Genomic DNA, 24,279 nt, shown 5'->3' with positions numbered 1-24,279 from the left:
TACAAATAGAAAACATCTTTTGGTGTGTCACATGTAGCCGCTGCTTTAATACTATACCCACCTGGTTTTGAAGGTCCTTTCACTTAGGAGATCTGCAACCCACTGAAGCAACATCATTAAAATCTCAGCTTCCAACTGAGTGCAGTAGCCACAATGCCTTCTACATCCAGGAGGTACTGCAGCAAAGTGGCAAGGGGTAAAATGCTTAACGTCCCCAGCGCGAGGGAACAAGAGCAGGCCAGAACCCTGACGTGCTCAAACACAGATGCAGTCACATCTGTAGTCACATGTGTGTAGCAAAACCCTGCTACAGTAGTGGACTGGACCAAAAATAGCAGCAGAGGTGAGATCAGCATTTAAAAACACTTGTTTAAGTCCTGCCCAATGCAACTTCTGTGCTGGAGTATTCCAAGCACTGACACTACCAAGTGGCATTTCCTGCTCCGAGCCATGTTTTGCAGCAAGTTAAACAAGGACAGCCTCAGTTTCCCTCTCTCTTCCATACTTCTCTCAGATACAGCTGCCCATACAGCACGGTTCTGGACCATCACTGTTTCACATCAAGCTATTCGAGTAAACTAGAGCTGGCCTTCATTTTGATTAATATACTGACGTATGAACTCGTGCAGTTCAGGAAACTTCTTCATGCTCCATTCATCCGCTCCTGTCTTCAGGAGGGTGCCAAATTCTGACAGCTGGGGATGGTGACTCCAGGTCGCCATCCATTGTAGCTAACATATAACATACTTAATTATGCCATCGGTAGCAAATCACTGTTTTGACACCTAGTTCTCTGCCTTTTTCTGCTTGGAAAACACAGGAGAACATCCATACATTCCTTGAAAGTAGTGGTCAGCACTGTCCCCGCACTACAAATACACAGCATACAGCTTAAGATGAGGTGCCTCACGGGATAGGTATAGCAGGACACCTGATTTTTCATTTAGAGCTTTTTGTCTAATCTGACCCAAGACAAGAGAAACGTTACAACTCAACAGCTGTTTGCTGCCTTAAAAAAACAAAACCCACAAAGGACTCCGTTTTCGTTCATGTAAAGACGTTCACATAACACAAACCAGCACTGTGATGGATGTTCTCTGAAGAAGCTCTCGTTTGAACGGGCACAGACACTAATCTCCCTCTCGGTTCCACGGCGAGTCCCTACAGGTGAGAGGCGAACGAGAGTCATTTGCGGGGAACTTATGAGGGAAGCTTCAACAGCAACGACAATAGCTCTGTGTGCATACGTGGAGAAAGAATTTGTTCTCAGTGCACTGACACTTCTCACAAGCGCATGAAGCCCAGCAGAAGAAAAAATGTAAAGAATAATAAAAAAAAAAGACGCGTCTTTAAAGCCATCAGTGTCTGGGCACAGTACTGAAAGGTTCAGGTGACCTTGCCTCAGTACGTTAACGTACAGCCTCTCGGTCAGGACGGCGAGATTCCCTTCTGAACAACTACAAGGCATAAGACCAGAAGCTCAAAATCTAAAAAAAAGCTTTTGTTAGGAAAATAATAAAACACACAAAACTGAAAGGCTCTGATACCGATGCTGTAGCAATAACGTGTCATGCATTACTTCTATGTTTCACGCTAGGGCAAGATTGCCTTTAAACACATACGCAGACAGTAAAATCGTAGCAAATGAGATACAGCTGCAAGGTGTGCTGAGAACTATACTTTAGGCCAACTTCTTATCTCTGGTTAGTCCCGAGTATTTGAGATCAGCTATCTGTTTCTCGTCTTCCATTTATTCTGCTTCCTGCTTACCACCACTGCATTAGTCACCTCCGGTACATTTGTCTTGCATTTTATTGGACAAGTGTCTGGATCCTAAAGAAACTGCATTGCCTCTTAATAACTGGATATCCAAAAAATCACCATTTCTTGTACCAAATCTCATCCAGACCTCAATTTCATTTGAATCAGAAAAACTTCTACCAGCTTCCTCACTCAGTGTTTCAGTTTACCCCTTTTAACTCTACGCTGAATAAGACGAGTCATAAAAGGTCTTTCCCATTCTGTAGAGTGATGGCTTAAAAACCCTCTAAGAGAAGTACTCACTGAAAATGATGACTCGTGCGTATCACAGCATTAAATGATGCTATGAACAGACCACCAAGAAAGCCAGGTGATCCAAAGTTAATTTTCAACTTAATATTCCTCTTGCCAATCTAGCCTGAGTGCAAGGATTCCTTTCTGGAAAAGATGCCCTGAATTAATGACAACTGAAATGAACAAGCCTGAAAACAAAATGAAACCCTCCTAATAGACCATTTAATTTCCTTGAAACCGATATCAGGATTTCCTTTCTCCTCTGGCTCAGAGAAAACCAAGACTTACATCCACTTGAAAAACACCCTCTTTTCTTGAAGGCATAGAATTTATGCTAATAGACAACTAACAATAAATGATGAAAACTCTAAGAGCTAAAGGTCTTCATTTTGTTGCCAAGCTGATGTATCAGGTTCTGAGACAAACAGTACGTGTGATCCTTCCATTAACATAGTGGCACTCACAAAGCTGCAATGCAAAGCAGCCTAGCAAAACACGTCAAAGGTCACAGTGAAAAAAGCAAAACAAAAAAACAGCACGCGTACCACCCCTAGAGGATTATCATCATCATTTTAATTCTCGCAGGGTGCCTGAAACTTGTATTGCAATACTTCATCTGTGTAGCCTCATTATACTGCAACATTTCTAGCAGAAAAACCATCCAAGAACTTTGTACAAACAATTAAAATGCCATCTAAAAGATCCAAGAATGCGGTATCAGCCGTAATTCTCCCTCAGGAACCCAAAGAGCATGTCCTAAGCGGGAACATGTTTACTTTCAAGGTATAGAATAATAACAACAGAACCAAATTTGTTGTTCCTATAAACAAGCCTTCCTTTCAAAGCTGTGAGCATTGCTTAAAAGGATGATGGAAAAATCCCATTGATGTCAAGAGAAATATAATAAAAATGAAAAAAATACATAACTTCAGAGTAATTGCAGAGATTATACCTGAGTTCTTTATAAAATGTTTGCAATTTTGTGTTTATTTAGTTTTAATTTTTTCTTTCCTTTCCACCAGTAGGGAAAAGTGAACGCCTGGCTGATTTGTAATTTACAAAACAAACAAATCATAAAGACAAAATTTCCTCTCTCTTTAATATATTTTAATTATCACAATCTTATACCTACACACCATTAACAACCAGAGGAATGTAATCCTTGAAGAACCATAGCTTAAAGTTGAGGGCGTCACTTAGCCTGGCAGCTAAGAAACTGGTACTGCCCCTCTGGAAGCAGTAAGAGCGTCACTGAGCCCTGCATTTAAAAAGTATAGGACTGGGCTCCACTTTACTTAACAAGCTGGACCGCACAAAATTACAATTCTGACCAATTCTCATTTTCCCAAAAATTACTTCACCATTCAAAGGAGAGAAAGAGAACCCTTTGGTAATTCTAACCAAAAGCGAACGTGCTTACAGAAACAAAGAAACCTAGAGTAATTAAAAAGTAATGACTTTTTCCTTTGTGCTCCCTATATAAAATCAGCATGAGGGAAGATAAACTGGACCAGCACCTTTTACTTCCCATAAAATGCTACAATAGCTAAACATTTAGGAGTAATGTGCTGACCCTGATGCTCCCAGTCACTACACTCAATTCCTTATACCAGAGAAATTGTAAACGTGGTAAATAGCAAGTTTCCTGGCTTACAGATCCATCAGATAAAGTCCCGCTATCATACTCCTTTCTCCTTCCCTCCCCCATCCTCTCTCCATCTGCTGCCCTCCTGGGAAGGGAGTGCTACACTTAATGGCTGTCTGCTTTTAAGTCTAATGTGCTGGAGAGAAGTTAATGCCCAGTACAGTAAGTGGGGACTCTGCTATGAGCAAGCCTCGAGTCCTGGTTTTTCTTGCCAACATCTCCTGGAATCTTTGCAGCCCTACATCAAGCAGCATGCAAGGAAGAAGGGCTCTTGTTATATGAAGTCCTCGATGTGTGACACAAATAAATCTTACAAGATACCGTAGCACAATCGTTTAAATAATCTTTTGGTAAAAAACAGGAGAGTTGTGATTTTCTTACCTGTCTCTCCCCTCAATATAATGTGTATGTAGAAAACATGCCCGCTATAAAAACAGGGGCATTTCCCTGCCCATGGGGAGTACGCACCTAGCGAGCTACCTATCTGCTGATAGCCTGAACTACGGGACAAGAAATGGGCTGGATCCCTCTGAGCTATGAAGAGGGTGACCAGATTCTGGGATTAGGGGTTGACTTGGTCTTCAGCCATCCTCTCTACCATTTCTTTCCTCCTTGGCCCCCAGCAGCAAGCTTCAGCAGCAGCATACAACACCAATGCTCATCCACCAGCGTTTATGTTTTGGCCGACCTTCATGCTGCACAGCATGCAGGACACAGAGAGCTGATGTGCTGGGAGGAACCTCCGGGTGCGTGGAGGATAAAACCAAGCTTTGTGGTCAACCTTTCAAGAGAGAAGTAAAAGGTACAATTCGAGGTACCCAGCATTCACTGTTCAGAATCCAGGCTTGCAGTTTTCTGCTCTTACCACTTGGTACCGCTCCTGGCATGTCACCAGCACCGTGCACGTTACTGGGTATAAGATTATCTATCATACACTGACTTCTTGTTTGAAAGAGACGTCAACATAAAAATCATTAAATGAAGTCTAGTCACATTTATTACATGATAGAAGTGTTTTGACTGCAGTGTTTTATACACATACACATTTTAGCCCCAGCCTCCTCACTCTATAATTAAAAACAACCAAACTCGGTATCACAAAAACTTGCCCTCTGCAATAAACAAGACCTAAAAATTGCAATCCTAACAGCCCATATTAAAACTGAGAGTAAACAGGCATGACCTGAATCTTCAAATGCCATTAGAAAAAAAAAAAAAAGCTCTTTGTATCTTCTGAAATACCTTCTATGAAACACATGAAGGTACATATGCAGGCAAAATTATCTCCTTCTTCTATTTGGCACTGCTCTGCACATACACAACACAGAAGAAGATGAGAAAGCCAGTAGGAGGCCTTCTGCAAGCAGAAGCAGTCACGATGAAGTCCATGAAACTACAACCGTAGATGCCAAGCACAGTTCAAACCACTGGGAACAACAAGCCAACGCTTCCAGGACCAAAGCTGACAACTCACTGGAATCATTTCTAGGGACCTGGAAAAACCTGGTGTGAAATAAAAGGGAATGATTTTTCCATACCAGACTGACATTCAGCTCTTTCAGCTAGCACTCACTGCTTGTGACTACACAGGTAACCCCTACACCAAACTTTATTATTTCTTCAAATCCACAGCTCACTGTAAGAGATGCATCTTTCAAAGAAATCTCCCTGCCTCTCTGAATTTCAGCTGTGCTGAAGTGCATCTACTGTCTCACGTTATGCCGAGACATTTTACAGAGTTCTAAACCAAAACTCATCAAATGCTCTGTTTCTGAAGGAAACATGCTGACCCCTGACTCCTTTGTTCCCAAATTTTTGTACACATACCCATGCTTGGCAATTGACTCTACTCCTAGAGCCACTTACAGCAGCTCGAGATCAGAAATGGAAACTCCAAGGTATCTGTGCAACGTTCAGTACAAAGTCCATGTTCACCACCGTTATTTGACATACTCCCATATCAAACATAAGCAAATAAGCTGCGTATAGTCACTTAACATCTAACATAAACCTCTAAATCTGCACTGTTTGCAGGGCTTTCATTTTGTTTATTTGTCTAGCCGGATAGTCAAACAAGGATTTGTAAAATAAACCAACAAGATGTGTCACAGGTAGGTGTGGCACTTTCCCTGGGCTTCCAACAGCCACCTGTCACCGGGAACACGGCAGGGCTGGCCTTGTTCTGCCACTAGGTGAAAACCATGAGGCCAAAACAAAGATGGGCCTGAAAAGTTTGTGAAGTCTTGACTCCCTGACTGGAAAGAAATCTATGCTCTCGAGGTTGTTTCACCAACCAGGTGACACCCTCACCTTTCAGGTGTTAACCTACAGCCCGCTGCCTTCATTTCCATACTGCCCTACATTTTTAAATGAAGTTGACACGCTGCCCGTGACAGTGCAATGTTGTGATCATGAGGTGTTTAATCACAACATTGTCAACCTACCTCACAGCGCTCCCTCGGTGAGCAGTTCCCCTCAGGCACAGGATCCCGGGGTACCACTACTGCAAAAAGCATTCTTGGTCAGATCACACCACAAACCCCCTGGAAGATAAGGACTAATTGTGTGCTGTGAATAACCGTGACTCCCAGAGCCCACTGTCACTCATTATGACTGAACACTGGAGCAACGACATGGGAAAGACCGTAATGTAGAATCAGACCATATAATGAAAATTTCCATTTGTAGTGCTCAGCTAATGGAACGAGGACTTACTAATAACAGCCTTGTTACCAAAGGCTTCTTTGCACAATTAATACAGCATGAAAGAATGTTAACGTACGTGTGCATAAAAAACACACCGCTTTCTTTCTCCCTCTCAGGGTTTACCACAGGGGCTAGACTGACCCTACAACGTGCTGTCCTGGGAACATGATTTTGTCAATGAGGAAGTCGAAGGAATGCCCGATTGCGACCCTGGATGACTGCAGTAGGTGTGGAGACCAGCACGGGCCGTCAGCGGCTTTAGCACCCATTTAAACCAGATCTCACCTCCATCTTAGGACAACCTACGTCAGGAATACAGTAACCGATAGAGAGCTGGTGACAAAACATTATTTTAAACCTGTCCTACATTTATTAAAATAATATTGGCACTTTTAGAGCATCAGTCTTCCAGGGACGTCAAAGTATTTTTAAAGGTAGGTCGGTATGGGTCCTTTCTACAGTGACAAAAAGAAAGGTCAGAAACTTAATCAATTCTTCAAGAGAGATTAGCATGATATGACTGCACTGTATAAACACTGTATAAGGGGGCTAAATTTGAGCTTTAATTACAAAACTGCATGCCATACGTCACCTCTGCACAATGCTCACTTTCAGCATGCTCCACTCAAGCATCTCAAAAGGCTTTACACGTAATTAAAGTGTACACCCATGAAAATAAGTTTTTCATTTTGCATCTGAAATTTAAATTGAGAATGTATCTTATGCTCAGATTTTGCAAAATACGTCATTTAAAATCATTAAGATCAATAGAAATCTTCCATTATTTAAGCCCACAGAGACACAGACACATGCACACGCTCCAGCGAAACATTTTCTTAATGACAATTAAAATTAGCATCTTTGCAACTCAGCTTCCATTGTTCTAGAAAATGCAATCAGTTAATGGTCCTCTTCTTGAGTGGGGACTATTTATTTTGGGACAGCTGTAAGGATTCTCACCTACAGCTGTCCTCCCCTCTTTTCTGCTGGAATCCCCACTGGCGCAGGGAGAGCTCAGCTGCTTCAGAGGCAGCTGCTGAATGGCTGCTGCTGTCTGCTTGGTGGGCTAAGAAAAACAGGTTTGTTTTACTTAATGCACCACATTGTGAACTGCTGCTTTTCAGCATCCACCGAGGGACCAGCGAGGGATGGGAGACTCAATCTGCACCAAGGTAAGCTAATGGTGAGCCAAAGGCCCCGTAAAAATCACTGTGAAACAGAAGTAAGGCTCAAGTTTTAACAACACTTGTTCAATGTACTCCTGTTTCCAGTATCAGAGCTTAAATATCATTTGTTTGGTGGCAGTAAAGTTTTTTCAACTTTTTTGGAAAAGCAGTGAAAAGCAACTACAGTGCTCAGAAGCTACATATGCTTTTGTAAGAAACGTTATTTTACTGAGAGCAACAGTCAGCACCAAAGCTGTGATTCCCTCATCACCTCAATATCACCTGAAATAACGAGCCCAGCCACACAAGGTAATAGACAGATAGCTTAGACTGAATATCTGTATTTTCTCAACCAATATTATTACATGTACAGACTCCGCTATTCTATAAACATCAAACAAGTCCATGTTCTACTAGTGTCAGTCTTTCCCCACGCCCCCCGAATATCACACACCTTTTATGAATGAAAAGTTAAGAACATAACCAACAGAACACACACATTTTCTGCTAATCTCACTGGGAGTTTATAAAACCCATTAAATGCAGGATGGTTTCCCCGAGAGAAAAAAATCTGCAAGATCCTATCTGTCAAGGTCAGTAGTCTGGTAAGATCTTGGAGTTTTAACTGTTTAAGGCTTTGCCACAGTTGAAAGTTTTTTCTTCTGTGACTATACAGCCACACTTTTATATTACTACCATTATTATATCTCACGTTCACATACGTTCACACATTTATGTACTTTATTCAACTATATATAAAGTTCTACTAACATAAAATGCTATGTTTATACTCTATTTTAAAGTAAGAATATTCACGGAGGGAATTGCTCTAGTACAGAAAAGGCAATAAAATTATATAGTTACAGATTGTTCAACGCATCTCCGCGCGTGAATAAACTCATTTCGAAGACTTCCTCTTGCACTGAAACCTCTTTCTTTCTTACTCCCCTAGCACTGAACTTAAACCGTCCCGGAGTACTAACGTACACTCAGAGAATCCTAAAAACAAGCCACTAAGCCATTCTGGTGAAGTCTGAGGAAAGCTAATGAACTTAATTAGAAGACTTCTAAATGGATGGGCCTGCAGCAGCTTGGGCTACAGCTGGCTCACCTTCACAGCACGCCTACCAGCAGCAGCAGAGCCCATCAAAAGAGGCGTTTCCTACCACAAATCCAAGATGTTTATTTCACTCTCCCCTTTTTTCCCTGAAAGTGATTAGATGTTGTACCCGACAGGAAGGTTCTTCCCTATGATTTGAACTTAAGCAAACTATTTTCAATTCAGGTTTGTCCCATTTTCGTCTCAGCTTCTTTCCACTGGCCTGGGGGAGGAGGAAAAGGTGAGATGGGAAGGTTCTGCAAAACCAAGCCACACTGATTTCTGCTAAATTAAAATGGTTTAAAGATCCACTGTGGTGATTACTGGAAAGTTGTAGAGTCTCATTCTGAAGCCCTCTAAGTCAGTCGTGCTGCAGAACAGAGAGGGCAGCACCACACCGAAGGAGCAAGAGGCATTTTCCTAACAAAAAATGGGGGAGTACAAAGACATCCTGAAGAATACTAACCATTAAGAAGCCAAGAAAGGTGCATTATCCTTGTTATTATTTAACACCTGCCCTTTAAAACAGGGAACTAAGGTAGTGCAGTTAATTAAAACTAAGTGAAAATATTCAAATGCAAACATTTAATAACATCTTCAGACAATTAGGGAAACCTGCGGGTGGGGGCATCGCCTCAAGACGTTCAAAAATTTAAGATGGTATCTCTTTAGCCAAAATAAACTTACAGTAAAAATTGTCTTCACAGCACCTGCTCAAACATTAATTAGTACAGAAATAAAATAGAAAGGCTGGACAAAATGATATAAAATTTGTACTACAGCAGAGTCCAAGTAACTCACAAAACTACTGTCTGCCAGGCTAAGCACAGGGAGCTTTAAGATACTGATATTTACCTGATGGCACGCTTAAAGGGGTTCACAGAGAAACGCTAGTGTAAAAATACATATAAAGACAGCAAAAAGACAACCATATCCCTGCTGATTAAACTACATGACACTATCATGTGAAAGGCACTAAATGAAAGCAGGAGAAAGGATACGCCTCAGGGAACAGGAAGTCTAATTCCAGGATTTCTTTAAACATCAGTTTTACACTGGTGATATTCCAAGACTTTTAATTTACTTCATGTGAGATAAGAATCTGGCCCAATGAATACTAGAGACAGAAATGACTCAATATATGCCAAGAATCCAGTTCCTGCCTTTGCATGTGAAGATGCATATGCATTAAAAAAAAAGACTTTTTAAGAAATTAATTCCTTTAGGAAATAACGATGTCCTTAAACTGCATCCAGCCACTCATTTATGGTTTGCAACAGGGCCTTGCAGCAATAGATTGCCCCACTATTTACATACATGTCATAGCACTCGGTTTCTATGTTGTTTTACTCATTTCTCAATACTCCGAGATTTTTAAATTATTTTTTCACCGGAAGAAGACCTCCTCAAACTTCTTCTTAAAAAATAAATAAATAAATAAATGTGCATGCATTACCTTCAGATAGCAAAATAGAAAACAATCCTGGCAACTGCAGCAATGTGGCATTAGCAAAGGTACAACATGATAAAAAAATAGATCATGGTTTCTTTGTCAATATTGCTTTTACTCATTTTCTGTTCAGAGTTTCTTATTTGGTATCTTCTCTCAGAAATATGCACAATGCTTCTTCCATTATAAAACACTGGGAGCAAGTAAGGACCCTGTCCCCCCTCTGAACGTACAACATGCTCTAAATTTTCCGACTCAGGAATAACTCTGTTCTTACCATCACACAAACCCCTACCCTTAGTCGTATCTTCATTTCTTGCTTTCGTCTGCCCGTAACTCTAGACCCTCAATATGATCCTATCATCTTTTTCCTCAAGAGGTTTTCCAAAACCCATAATTTGCTATCCAGACCTACACCCCAACTCACCTCCTGTACTGCAACATTTTCTTTGATCCAACTCTTTCAGACTAATCTTCTTTCATTCAAGTTCTCATCTCTCTTTTAAGAGAGGGAGACCAAAAGATCATATGCCACACCCTTGAAACCAAACTAAGGAATTTAAGAATGCTGCAGTATTTCAGTTACTCTTTTTTTAAATAGTGTCACGATGCTGTACTTTAGAGCTTCGGCATTTGTCAAGTGTACAACTTCTCTAAACAAGTAAAACATTTTTGAAAATGTCTGTCAAATCAATACCATTTAAGACATACACAAGTTATTAGGGAGGTGGTTGTATAGTTATTTGTGCATTTTTGAACCAAAGCGCAAATAATTCTTCAAATGCTGAACACCACACTTAGTTGGTCCTAAAACCAGCTCCCACTGAAGTCAGTTGTCAATAAGGAGGGGTTCTTTAAAACTGCTTTCTAAATCTCTATTGTTTGCTCTGAATTCATTCTCTCCACAGAATTTGTGCTTAACGTCAGTCAGAAGTGCAGTCTGGAGTGCAAAACTCGCAATAGAAATTTGCTGACAAAAGATCTGAACAGTGAATAAGAAATGGAAATATTCCTAAAGGCAGAGTTACAGCATCTCGGCAGCAATAAATCAAATTAATTAATGAAGAAACTTTTTCAGTCACATGCACAACAGAGCCTCCAGCATCCTTCCTCGGGAAAATTCCTTTACGGAAGATTGTAACCACATGAAATCCTATTAGAAGGTGCTGAACTCCTACATTGTGACTCTTCCGGTAGGCTTCTACATAACAAAAATGCAATGAAGTACCCTACAACTTTTTTCACTCTTATTATGCAAAATCCTTATCAAATTCAATAGTGTGACATCATTCAAAATCCTGACTAACAATGGCACACAGGAGGTCAAGAGATGTCCTCTTTGTTTTAGTTTCAAGTGCTTTTCACTCTATTAATGTTAAAAGAAAAAGAACCTTAACAGAAATAACTGATAAAGATCAAACCTACGAAACAATGGGAAGGAAATTCAGACTTAAAGCCGGTGCTTAGCTTAACAGGAACCATTGTGCCTAGGTGCGGGCAGCAGAGCGATCTCGCCAGTCACACAATGCCCAAGAATAACAAGGTGAGGTAAGGCGGCCCAGAGCTCGCCACTTCCCATGCTTGTGGTGGTTTCAGTTCAGGCCATGCCCGTTATTTTACCACAGTATTTGTATTTCTTGGGAGCAATTGTTCAGCAGGCTCCCACTCCTTTGTGCCCTGGCTTGCGTGGAGCGCAGCATGCGGCACACGTTCCCCTCACAACCAGGAGGACAAAGGGCTCAGTGATCAGGGGGGACAATTAGTCCCAATTAGGCCTATTTCGCAGCTGAGTGTAAGGGGCGGGGGAAGGGAGCTGAAATTTTCAAGCCGTGGGTCCCTCAGGCAAGTTACAGTGCGATCAGCGAAGTGCCAAGTTTCAGAAACCGTACAGTACCCCGCCGAACCTCGCCGAGGGACGCTTCTGGAAGTCGGGACACAGCTTTCCTCCAGGAGCTGATGGAGCAGGACTTCTCCCGCATGCTATGCGGAAAGCCGATAGCCATTTTGCCTATGAGCTAACGTGACTAACCAATTTTTCCAGTTTTCAGCCCACTCCTTCAGCAGCAGTTCTCCATTTAAGCACACGCACACACACACACACACAGAGGCAACGTTAGTAATACTTACATATGCACATGTGGAGGCTGGAACCTGCTCTGATTAATGTTGTAGTGTGTAAACGCCTGCGTTGGGTTGGAGCTGTACTCATCCACCGTTATGGTAACTTTGCCTTGTGAAGGAATTCCATGAGCCATCCTTCCTCCTTATGGACATGAGCAATTCACAGCTTCCCAAGGCCAAGAGCGGGGCAGGGCATTGTGTTCCCGGCAGCTCCCAAATCCCAGCAGCTCCTCATCAACGCCGCAGACCTCTGTGAGGAGAGAACAGCGCATACTGCTAAAACCTTGAAGGAGACATAAGCAGGCACAGCCATTACTCTGTCCTCTCCCCCTTTCCAGAGGTTTTTTTTTTCTTTATTTTTATGTACACACCACCCAACACTATGCGTTACTATTCACTACTGTATTCACCCCTTCATCGTTTAACTCCATCACTATTACATAGATTTAAAAAAAATAATAATACTTAAAATAAGGCTTTATTTACTAGAAATCCATCTGTGTGGAAAGCCCCACTTAAGTACTCTGTATTTACTATCCTTTATTTTAAGTAACATCTTGTGCTAATTGCAACCATGAAAATTAACAAGTGGACCTAGTTTCCTGAAGGACAAATGGCTTTCCGCAAATACACACACTTGTTTTCAAGGCCCTGTTTTAGCTTTACAAAATGAGTTACATCTGACGGACTTTGGGGAAGCCGACTCAAGGCAGAAAAACCTACAGTTGCACAGCAAAAGGTGCATTCAAATACCTTTGCATCAATGTATTTATCTGCCTGCAGCAAGGCTAACATCTAGGCAACACCCAACAGAATGACCACGTTACAGTCCACTAGCAATGAAACTGGTTTGGATTCATCATCAGACAGAAATGATTTGTCCAGTAAATTTCAGAGCAATTTCATGCACAACTATTTCTGCATACGATGAAAGAAAGGTTTTTTGCCTCTACAGGCATCCTGATCTTTCACTTCTTCCAAGTGCTCTTAAATATAATTTTGCACTATGGCTGGAAGCCTTCTACAATAAAAGGATAAGCTGAAGAGCCAGCAACTCCCCAAATCTGATCTCTGTCGAGTTCCCCACACACAATTTGAGTCTCAATTTCTTGAATCGATAAACTAAGGTTACCTCAGCTGCCTGCCTTCGGAAGGACTTTGTGAAAATTGATCTGCTTGTATTTGAAGAATACTTTCAAGACGAGCAACTCTTTAAAAGCATTGCTCATGAGGTAGACCCTCAGCTGCTGCACACTACCATCGCTGCCACGACTTCAGTGAAATTATCGCACCCCATATCACTCGATCTGCTCTTTAGTTGCTTCACACAATAGCAACATTTTTATATCTAGCGCGTACTTTATAAAACTAAGCCAGCACTTGCTGGAAAGACAAAGAGATAAGAAAAAGAGGATGATTTGATCCCTGGGCATCAAACTAAGCAATGTTTTTCCAGTGTGATATTCCTGGACTTCTCTTAGCTCCCAGATCGAAATGTGTTTGCCATGTGTAGCATTAAACATTTGGAATCTTTGATTTGTACTCAAAATATATTTTTAATACAAAGACTAATTTCCAGTTTGGCATGAAGTACAATAAAAATGCCCTGCAAATGGCAGATGGCCTGCTATAGGCCATTTATTTTATTATTTTACAACCTCAGGCCTACGTAGGCTTCCATATGTTAGCTGGGTTAAGACATTCGGCAACCTTCATTCCAGTAATTGGGTTCTATTCCTCATCTTCTTTATTATTTTTTTTTTTTAACGCAAGATGAAACTCAGCCATGAAGTTCCCATTTAAAAACCGAGCCATTGCTGAGCCAGTCAGTCCATCTCAGTAACTAAGGTTGTGGTCTGGCCTTTGCACTAACCCACTCTCCTAAAACCAAGCACAATAGTTTCAGGGGGAAAAAATCAGCAAGGTGAGCTTTATTCAACTAAATCTCGGCCGTGTTTTAAGATATCTGCAACAACTGCTTCCGAATCGTAATGTGGTGGTTACCATACCAGGTTTGCAGCTGTTTCCTTAATTTCCCTTACAATTATATTTCAGTGTTATTTTGCATAACAGTAAAACACAACACCTGCTTCAAATTGCAGTCCTGTTCCAAGCACTGTAATTCTTTTGAGATACAAACTACGAGGAGTGTGCAACACAGAACAGCATAATTGCCCTGCACTGAAAAGTAAATACAAATGAAAACATCTTCCTGTTGGAGAAATGACTGTCATTAACAAGAATGCTCGCCATCAAAGCTCCCAGGAAAAAAAAATAAGTTTTTCTTTTAGGCAGCAAGAACTTCAGCGTTTGCATAAATTAAGTGGTATGAAAATTACGCATCCATGTTATATTTCTGCAATTAAAAGCTACTATATAGAATAACATGTTAAAGCAACAACAAAAATATGCCTGGACTTTCAGAAAAGCTAAATCACACTATTTTCAGTAATCTAGTGTAAGAAAGGTCAGAGCATTAAGTTTTACATTATAGTTCACTCATTGGGAAAAAAGAAATCCAATTTGTTTGTAAGAGTGAATCATACATAAAGACAATAAGCGTTTTTACAAGGTTTATAACCTTTGTGTTACAGAAGGAAATTACCACAGCCGGCATAAAACAAATGATAAGAGGATATTCGAATAGCTCTATTAGATACTTTAAAGTTGACTTTTGTATGATTTTAAGCATATAAGCTACAATTGCTTCCCACTATGCCAGTCTTTAATCTTGAGAATAAACCTCTCTACTTGAATCAAGACAAAGCCAAGCAAAGCATCTTTTTAAAATGAAATTCAACAACAAACGCCGGACTGGAAAAAAAGTAGCTGACTTCTGTGTCAATTCTCTACATTCCCTGTAGTGCACTATTTCGTACTACAGCCCACCTAGCAGAAGTGCCTAATTAATACCTTCTTTAATGAGCTCTCTGAAGAAAATAGCAAAAAGGACCTGAATGTTTCTCAACTTTAAATATATTTTAGGCCCAGGGTTTTAAAAACAAACAAACAAACAACCAAAAAGGCTACTTTGCATCGCTACCATTCTTTCTCCAAAGGCAATCACTCTTCGACGATTACATGCAAGAGACGAGTAGCAAAGAATGGAAGTCGCATTATTTCTCACATCTGTCAAGTGAAACAATTTTACACACTCGATATGCTAACGCTGGATTACGAACAACCGGCCTGAAACCCCACGTAAACAATCGCAGCCCGCTGCGGCTCCCCACGCACAGCTTACCCCGGCTGCAACAATCATTTTCCAGCGTGGGTTTGGACTGACAGCGAGATGCGCTATTGTATAAATCCGCTCGCTTTTCGAGGTGCGAACCGCTGCGAGCCTCTTTCCCCATACAAGGGCCGGCACAAACTTAGGGGCAGCTCCTTTTACAGCAGGCTAGCGGGACCCGAAGGCGATCTATGCCCCGAGGGGTCGTTTCGGAGCGCGGGGCTGCATCCCCGGGCGCACTGCCCGCGCAGGCTCCGCGCACAGCCATGGAGGCGCACGCTGCGAGCACCGCACCCCCCTCGGCTGCAAGAGCGGTGCCTCCCCGGCCCCCCCGGCTGCCGGCACAGCCCCAACCCCAACCCCAGCCCCGGCCCCGGCCCCGCCGCCCCCCCCTCGTTACCGCTCGCCCCGGCGGCGCTCCCCGGCCGCACTTAGCGCCCAACTCCGGGCTCCAGCCCCCGGCCGCCCGGGCACGGCAGCGGGGGCCGCGCCTTCTCTCCCCTTCTCCTCCCCCCTCCCCAGCCCCCCAGCCCGGGGGGCCGGCCCCGCTTCGCCCCCCCCCCCCGCCCTCCCCGCCGGGCCCCGGCCGCTCCCCACACCTCCGGCCGCCGCTTGGGGCTCCCGGGGCCGCCCCGGCCGCGGCCCCGCGGGGCTCCGGGCTCGCCCCCCGCTGATTGATGGCTGCGGGCGGCCAATGGCTCCGGCGCGGCCCCGTCCCGGCGTGTGCCGCAGCCCCCGCCCCGCGCCCCCAGCCCGGCTCTGCGGGGCTCTGCCCTGCCCCCGCCTCGCCATCCCCGCGGCTCCGCTCCGCGCCGGCTGCTGCGAGCAAAGTTTGCAGCGCTGTGTGTGTGTGTGTGTGTGTCCCCCCGTCCATACAGCGGGGCTGCACCGCCTGGGGAGGGGGACGGGGACACCGGGGGGGGGCCGGCTGCCAGCTCGGCTCGGCCTGGCCTCCCCTCCGGGCGCGGAGGGCAGCGGGGGCACGGCCCGGGCAGGGCCGGTTCAGCGCCGCCGCGCACCCCCGGCTCGCCCCGACCCGGCTCGGGGGCGGTCACGCCGGGCTCGCCCCGGTCATTGTGTGCATGAGGCTGGAGCCGCCCCCCCGCAGCCGCCGGTGGCACGGCCCCGCCGCTTTGTAACCCGGCGCTTTGTGCCTCCCAGCCCCAACCACCCCCCCCCCCGGTCCCCGCTCACCTTCTTCCCTGCGGGCGGCGGGGCCGCTCCATGGGGCGGCGGGGGCAGAGCCTGGGGCTGAGCCCTCGGCGCTGCCCGAGGCCGGGGCTGAGGGAGGAGGCCGGGAGCGGGGCCGGGCGCGGTGCAGTGAGCGGGGCTGCCACTGGGGTCAGGGAGCAGGCACCAGGAAACACGGCGGCCACGGAGCGCTGCTCGCACGCACACACACACACACACACACACACACACACACACACACGGCTCCTCCCGCCGCCTTGCACTTCACCCCCCCGGGCAGGCAGGCAGGGAAGGAGGCAGGGAGAGAGGGAGGGAGGGAGGAATCGCTGCTGCATTTCCATTTCCCAAGTGCGGCACAGCCTCCCCCCGCCCAGCCCGGCCGCACAGGCCGCCCCGAGCAGCGGCCGGGCCCCGGGGCTCGACCCCAGCCCCAACCCTGGGGGGCGATGTAGGGTGAGGGGCAGCGGCCCCACAGCCCCCCGCGGGGCTCCGGGCGGGCAGCGCCTCCCCGCAGCCGGCTCCTGAGGTGGCTGAGCCAAGCTCGGCCGCCGGGAGGGAAAAAGCAGCGCCCGGCAGCGATACCCTTTGGGATGAGGGTAAGCAGGGGGTTTCTGCGTGTTCAGGGAGCCTGCTGGTGTTTTTTTTGTTTGTTTGTTTCCTTTTTTTTTTTTTTTTCCTTTCAAAATCCACATTTTGTGGCAAGAGCCGCAACAGGGACAAAGTGAAGAAGTGGAGAGGAGCCGTGTTGGGGTTCCTACTTCCCAGAAACAAATGGGAAGGGAGACTTCTCCACAGCCGCAGAGGGCAAGGGAAAAACAGCCAAAAGGAGCTGACGGAAAAAAAATGAAAGCTCCTAGCAGGCTGCTCAAAGCACGCTGTGCCCTACGTAGGCTAAATAAATAATTTTGACTCTGACCAACCTTTGGATATGCATGGCAACTCGGCAGGTTTTCCTTTGTTGCTGAAAACAATGAGAAGGGTCCGGGGTATTGTCAGACAGAAACCCACGAGGATGGATGGTCCCCTCTAGAAGCACAGCAAACTACGAAAAATCAGCCTGGAAAAAAAAATACATTGCATGGTTTGTTTTGGTTTGGTTTGTTTTTCTTTTTTTCCAATTTGACATCAGATTTTTCTGACCTTCTATTGCCATTTTCCCTTTTAATAGAAGTAAACGCTGTGAACCAGCAAAGGGAAATTCCTCCTCTCCTGGTTCAGACAAAACGGCCCACAGTTACTCGTCCTCCTCACCAAACTGAAGCAATGTTTTCAGGGAATCTTTGCCTGGCATGGAGGCTGCGGCCATAGTTTCACAAATATATTTAACTGCCTGCCCCTGATGCTGCTGGAAAATATCCAGCACTCAGCCACCTTCTGTCCCTGCATGAGCCCTTGTGCAAGAACAAGGAACCCCACCTGGGACGGAGATCAGCGCTGGGGAAACGCAGCCCGTTTCCTCACCCATCCGTCTCCACAACCCCTCCACCTCACGACTGCACACACGCTTGTGCTGCAACGAGGCAGGGGGCAGGATGAGCAACTGAGGACACAAAGGGGACAGGATAGCTTCCTTGGTGCCACTGCCTGCTTCAATATAAAAATATGGGGAGTGAGGGTGAGCGGGTTCTGTACAGAACCGGCTGTGCCCCTTCTCCGCAGCCGCAGCAGCAGGACTTTTCCTGTGTTTGCCTTCGTACTGCATCCACAGCCCTCAGCACTACAAATGTGAGCTTCTGACACAGAAGGAAGAATGAGGAGGAAGTATGGGTAAGGTGACTGAAAGCTCAAAGACCTCCTCTCTGATAGCTTGTACAGTCAGAGACAGATCAGACACATTACCCCAGCGTCTCGGTGTCCTCATACTGAAACAAGCATTTACCTAATTTACTAGTCCTTACATAAAATAAAGTGTACGGCTTCAAAGTTAGCCTCACTTGGCTTTTGCCACCATGAATCAACTGTGGGTCCTGATTCCAAGGTCACACCTTTTTCACGATCCTGCACGTTCAGCTGTAACACAGGCACTGGGAGCACTGTTTCTAATAAGCGACTCCACAAACTCAGAAACATTTTCTGACAAGAGCACATAACGAAATTCTTCCTTTTAACAAACTGCTTGTTTTCAGTTTCCCCAAGAACACTGTGTGTTCCAAACTACCCACTTTTAGCAGTGCATTGTCTGTGGAGTTGCTACAAGAGGGAAAAATTGTTTCCTTAAATTGATTACAGGCTTTTCTGAGGAAAAAAGTTCTATTTTGCTGCCTTTCCTTTCTAGTTCAAAAGAGCAGCCTCAAAATGCAAGTATGTAAGTACAGAAAAAGAAAATGTCTTTATTGTGGCTGGAACATGGACTTACTAACAAATACACACTTGACAAGAGGATCTCAAAGAAATTTGGAAAATTAAAAAGTAAAGAAGCTGTTTATTGTGTCACAGGACTGATTTTTCTAGTTGGGTGAAACTCAAAATAGTGAACAAGCAGCTTTTGTTTACTTTAATACTTCCTATTCATAACGTTTCAAGTGTGTATTATACATGAAACTGCAGTCACGTTCAGTTTGTTCTGGATTTTTTTCTTTCTCTTTTACAAATCCAAGGCAAGCATCATCAAATGCACAGATGCAGCTGATGCACATTAAAAATTATGAAATGCTACAGTGTCGTGAAAAGCATACAGATTCTCCAAAACCTATCCTGCAATCTCTGATAGTACTTTCATAGGTATTATCATCTCCACTTTCTGCCAAGCACAAGAAAAAAACTATAAACTTTTGAGATACACACACAGCAGTTCAGAGTGAACTAGGGAAGCCTGTCTCACTTTGATTTTCACTTTTGGACAAACCTTCCCTAAATATCTGTGGACACCTTTTAATCTTTTACATAGAAAAGAAAAAAAAAAAAAAAAACACACACACACAACTTTCCAACTGCACATCGTGACATCAGTCTATGATTGCAGTATTAGCCTGACCGAGATCCTACCCGGTTAGGATGTACCCTATCATGTGGTGCCTTACTGTGCTCCATGGTTTGCTGCATATCATGTGTTGAAGCTACTCACAGAGTAAGGTATCTCAAGAATATTCCAACATCTGACCCAAGGAAGCAAGAGCTGATTACAAGCCCATGTTTCACAGTATAAAATGACTGACAGTGCTACTTCGAGGTTGTTTCCACAACTCCTCCACTCCTTTACCATTTATTTTTTTGCTCCCATTCTTTAAGGACACAAACCACATGAGAAAAAAAAAATGTTTTCAAAAAAGCCTCCTCCAAATAAGCTTTTAAAGCAGTTCAGTTTCCCCAGCCCAGTTCAAAACAGTCTCTTGAAAGCTTTCACTACCATAACACGGGGCACTCCAGTCAGCAGTGCAGGAGCAAGAGGGACGCACACTATGTTATGGTTTCAGAAAAAGGCCACTGATCCACGTTATCTCTGAGTCTGGACACAGTATCAGAGGGTTTTTTTTTTTTTTTTTTTTTTTTTTTTTTTTTTTTTGCAACCTTTTTGTTTGTTTGGTCTTGCCTTTTTTTTTTTTTTTTTCTTTTCTTTTCTTTTTTGTTTGGTTTGGTTTCAGTACATGCATTACCTGGATTTTGGGCCAGTTTAAGACAACAGCAATGAGGGTTCTCATTTGTATTGCAGAGAGAACTCAGTTTCAGCTTTCAGAGACTGGGGCATGGTGGTGCACTAGTAAATTACCTACAGCGCTAGACAATACATATTTTAAGAAAGCAGAAATTGATCCAGTGGGCATCCACTGGTGGCAGCCTACACTGAAGTCACTAGACTGAGCGTATTTCACCACACGCTGCAGCGATTCTGCCAAAAATTGGATTTCTAACAGGCTCGTTCCCCTCATTGAAGCAACAATTCTCCAGTAAGTACAGAACAGAAGACAACTGGAGAACACCATGTTAGCTTAGCCTTTATGCCCCACCGAGCAAATACTACATCTCAAACTTGCACAATGTAGCTGGATAGATGAACAGTTCTCTATTGCTCTCCTCCTCCATTTGTAGCCTGAAAGTCATCAAGTATTTGGTGTGCCTGCTGCCCAACACCAGGCATCCAACAGAAGAACACAGTACCCGATGTAAAACCAAACCAAGCAAACAAAACCAGGATTCGAGCTTTGAAGATACACATTGTTCTTGTATCACTTGGAGTTGCTTTCACGTAGAAAATCAAAGAATAGAACTAGCAAAAAATTAAACCCTAAAAAAAAAATTAAAAAAAAAATACAATACTCCTTGGCTTTAGATTTTTGTAGGCTCTGCTGTTACCATTTTTTTATCTGACTTTTTCTCTCACTATATGGGCCCGTACACTAACCAGTTCAGCACTCCAGCAAACACTACATCCTGAGGAAGAAACCATGGCCCCTCCAAAGAAGTGCCCCAGCTTTTTCAGCAAAAGGACAGTTCTCTTAAGGAAGTACAACTGAAGCCTTCTGTCAGAAATCCGCAGACAGAGAGGAACACATCATTATAATGCTGATAGAGCATCAAGTAAGACTACTGAAGGAAATATCATCAGTTGTCCCCTGGGCATTCTTTTTATATTCGATGGACCAGAACATTGTCACAGGATAATGGTTGTCTGCCGCCTTGCCCCTATTAAATTAAATTAAATATTTGATTGGAACTTTCCTACTTGCTCTCTGTAGAAATAAAAACTGATGCAAAAAAGCTGTAGGTGAATCATTTGCCCTTCTAAAATCTCCCAGTCTAACTGCTAGTCAAGGTAGCTAGAGAAGAAACCATTCCTATTAAGTTTTGGGGGGATCTGAAATTTTTCAAAATTGAGAAGGATGTCTGGGTGATTTATTCCTTCATAACAGAGCAGGCAGCGACTTCAGCTTTGTATGTACATAAAGATGCAAGTACTGTTTGATGCATGGCAGTTATTACAAAGATATTACTGCGGGAACAGTTAGGTTTGCTCCCAGATAGTGAAGGCTCAGGACACGCTACAAGGAAAAGATTTTGGTGTTCACCTTCTGGTCAACAAGCTGTGGCAGTAAATAAGGAAAGCAATGTGAGGTGGTCAAACATCCTATTTGTTGGGTATTGATTTACCTGTTTAGGAGAAGGTAGATGACATTTTCTCAAGTGATCTTTTTATCAGCTAATTGGTCTACAATGTATTCAGCCCAGGCCAATGCATCAGAAAGTCTTCAGTTTATTCCTACTGCAGTTCAGCCACTCATATCCCATTGTACCAAATAATTCCCAAACCTCAGGTTCTGGCAGGAAACAGGCATTCGCTACTACAGCAGAGAGAATGATGAACCTCTCTTCTGCTTGAACTTTCGCTTACTCAACAACCGCTGTCCCTTTTCATCACACACATTGCTTCGTCCTGTGGCAGACTGTCCACAGTGCATTTCTGGTCAGAGATGTAAGATGAACTTCATACCCAGGAGTTCTGAGTAGTCAAGGCAATATCAGGAAGCTTCCTGACTACACCCTCCCTCTACTCATGTCCTTCTGATTTCAGAGACAATGTGTAGTGAAGTGGGTTTCTATCACATGAAGTGCACACTGCAAATTACAGATCTACAGATCATTCTACAGATGAGTAGAAACTCTGTCGATGGAGAAAAATCATTCTGTTCCTGAGAGAAGGTCCCCATTGTACTGAAAGCTACCTATGAAATTCTCAACATCGGTCAAAATTCCACATGGAAAGCAAATTGCAAAACTGAAACAGACCTCAGCTCACAGCACAAATTAAGAAGTCTACATGGCAATGCTGAAAAGAGAATATCACTCCTAGGCTATCTTGAATTTTTCTTTTTAAAACTACAGATCCAACTGCTAATTCAGCTGTTGCTGATGACTTTTGTCAAGTTACTCACAGTTAACCTCTTTACATCCAAACAAACAAACACCACAGCTTCACTTCATGCCTTGCATAATTAACTTACATTTTTGACAGAAGTTACAACCATAATCTCCAGCACACTTAATTCTAGTTCCAGTTTATGGACTCCAAATTACTTTTGGGCCAGGAGTGTGTTCCCTTTATAGAAAATTGTAGGGAACTGTAGGATAATTATAGTGAAAAGCCTTAGAAGGGGACAGGCATTCCAATATGAAGATCTTTTTCGTTTTGAGCATGCAGCTAAGAACAAGACTTCCTAAAGGAAGGAAAACATTTTCATGTTTTCAGGAGTCTCATCACTTTGAATGTCCACAACACTGTTGATCTGAAAGCACATGGAAACCTAGAGCCTGAAGCCAAGGTCTTCATTATGTGTTAACTACCCTAATAATCAAATTCCGTGATACTCACACAGGATGCTTATGAAGCCCAAATTCTATGGTGAAAGAGCGAAGCTTGAATTCACACACAGGTCTGTTTAGTGTAAGATAGGTTTCTGGAAAGAAACAGATAAGATCTTAAGGCATAATCTCTGATGAATGACCATTTTTGTCACTTGAGTTGATGTTTTAAAATCAATATTGCATAGCAGCTATTGTCTAGATTTTGAATGCGTACAGGCTGAAACTGCTTGTTCACTGCTGAAAGATCCTGTGCTGTTGGATTCTACACTCAGACGCCCCAGGAAAAAAATCCTCTATTCCAGTTATTGTCTAGCATTTGAGTTCAGCCTTGGCAAACTGGCCCCTGCATGTCTTTGAGGCATATGGAAATTGATGATGAAGGTGTCTAGTATAACTAGAAGTATAATTTGATGAAAACTGAGGCAGTGAACTGTGAGAAACTGCTAAATCGGTGTCATCAAACTCTGCTTGAAAAATAATGAAACAGAAATATTACTAGGACACAAGAAATGCAGAGCAAGGGCTGTGAAACCAGAGACTAAATGCAGAAATTAGGGAAACATACAAGATGTTATTTTCACTGTTATTTTTGAAACACATACCCAAAATACAATGCGCTGTTCCTGTCCAAATTCACTTTATGGAGACAGTGACATCATGTCTCCTCCAAATTGTTCAAGCCTGAATCTTGGCACGAGCTCTTCCAATAGAATACCATGTTTGGCCCTGGCACTCCCGCCTGTCTACCCGTAACCATGTGCAGAGTAAGAACAGCACCATGGCCAATGCAAATCCTAGTAATAGCTCAAGTCCCTCGGGGCAACAGAAAAAGACCAAAATAGAAAACATATTACAGTTTTCAAGCAATAATATTGCTAAGAAAAATAAAACAAATGTAACCTCAGAAGTAAGATGACATTTATTGCCCAAAAGTTAACAATTCCTGAAGCTGTGAAAGCACTCTATAAATAAAGACCTGAAGATGGCAGTGGAAAGATCCTGATATCGCTTTATTCGTACATTTTGAATGAAAACAAACCAGACAAACATAGAAATCTGGGAACAAGAGGACACAGGAGGAAGATACATGTTTTAAGGACTTGCTTAGATCACTAAACACACTTGAAGTACTGGAAATAAATAAATGAAGATTCTGTTCAGTTGTACCCATGTTTTGAGACACGTGCACTCTCAAGAAAGGGACATAAGCTTGCATATTCAAAGATTTGCCAGAAGATTTGTACAAAAAGATCACAGGGAGACAGAGACAGCTGGAAAAATTGGAGCAAGGGCTCTGATTTTCATGCCAGTGTTACA

General features: G+C 43.6%; 1 protein-coding gene across 2 annotated transcripts in view; it reads right to left on the bottom strand.

Moving 5' to 3' along the window:
- MPPED2 (metallophosphoesterase domain containing 2) overlaps positions 1-16,786 on the bottom strand; it is a 98,648-nt gene extending 81,862 nt beyond the window's left edge. Inside the window, exons 1-2 of one of the 2 annotated variants that reach the window (XM_084287636.1) lie at positions 16,669-16,786; positions 12,249-12,492 (exon numbers count right to left, since the gene is read on the bottom strand). In XM_084287636.1, coding sequence (XP_084143762.1) covers positions 12,249-12,376 — 128 coding nt within the window. In that variant the 5' untranslated portion in view covers positions 12,377-12,492; positions 16,669-16,786. Of the gene's footprint in view, positions 1-12,248; positions 12,493-16,073; positions 16,115-16,668 lie in introns of those variants that run through there. The other variant, XM_084287637.1, reaches the window with a different exon arrangement.
- Between the last annotated feature and the right edge of the window lie 7,493 nt (positions 16,787-24,279).

This window comes from Netta rufina (genome assembly GCF_964035555.1).
Source record: "Netta rufina genome assembly, chromosome: 5".
NCBI lineage: Eukaryota > Metazoa > Chordata > Aves > Anseriformes > Anatidae > Netta > Netta rufina.
The sequence above is the reverse complement of the archived record's forward strand: the minus strand, read 5'-3'. Positions and strand labels throughout refer to the sequence as shown.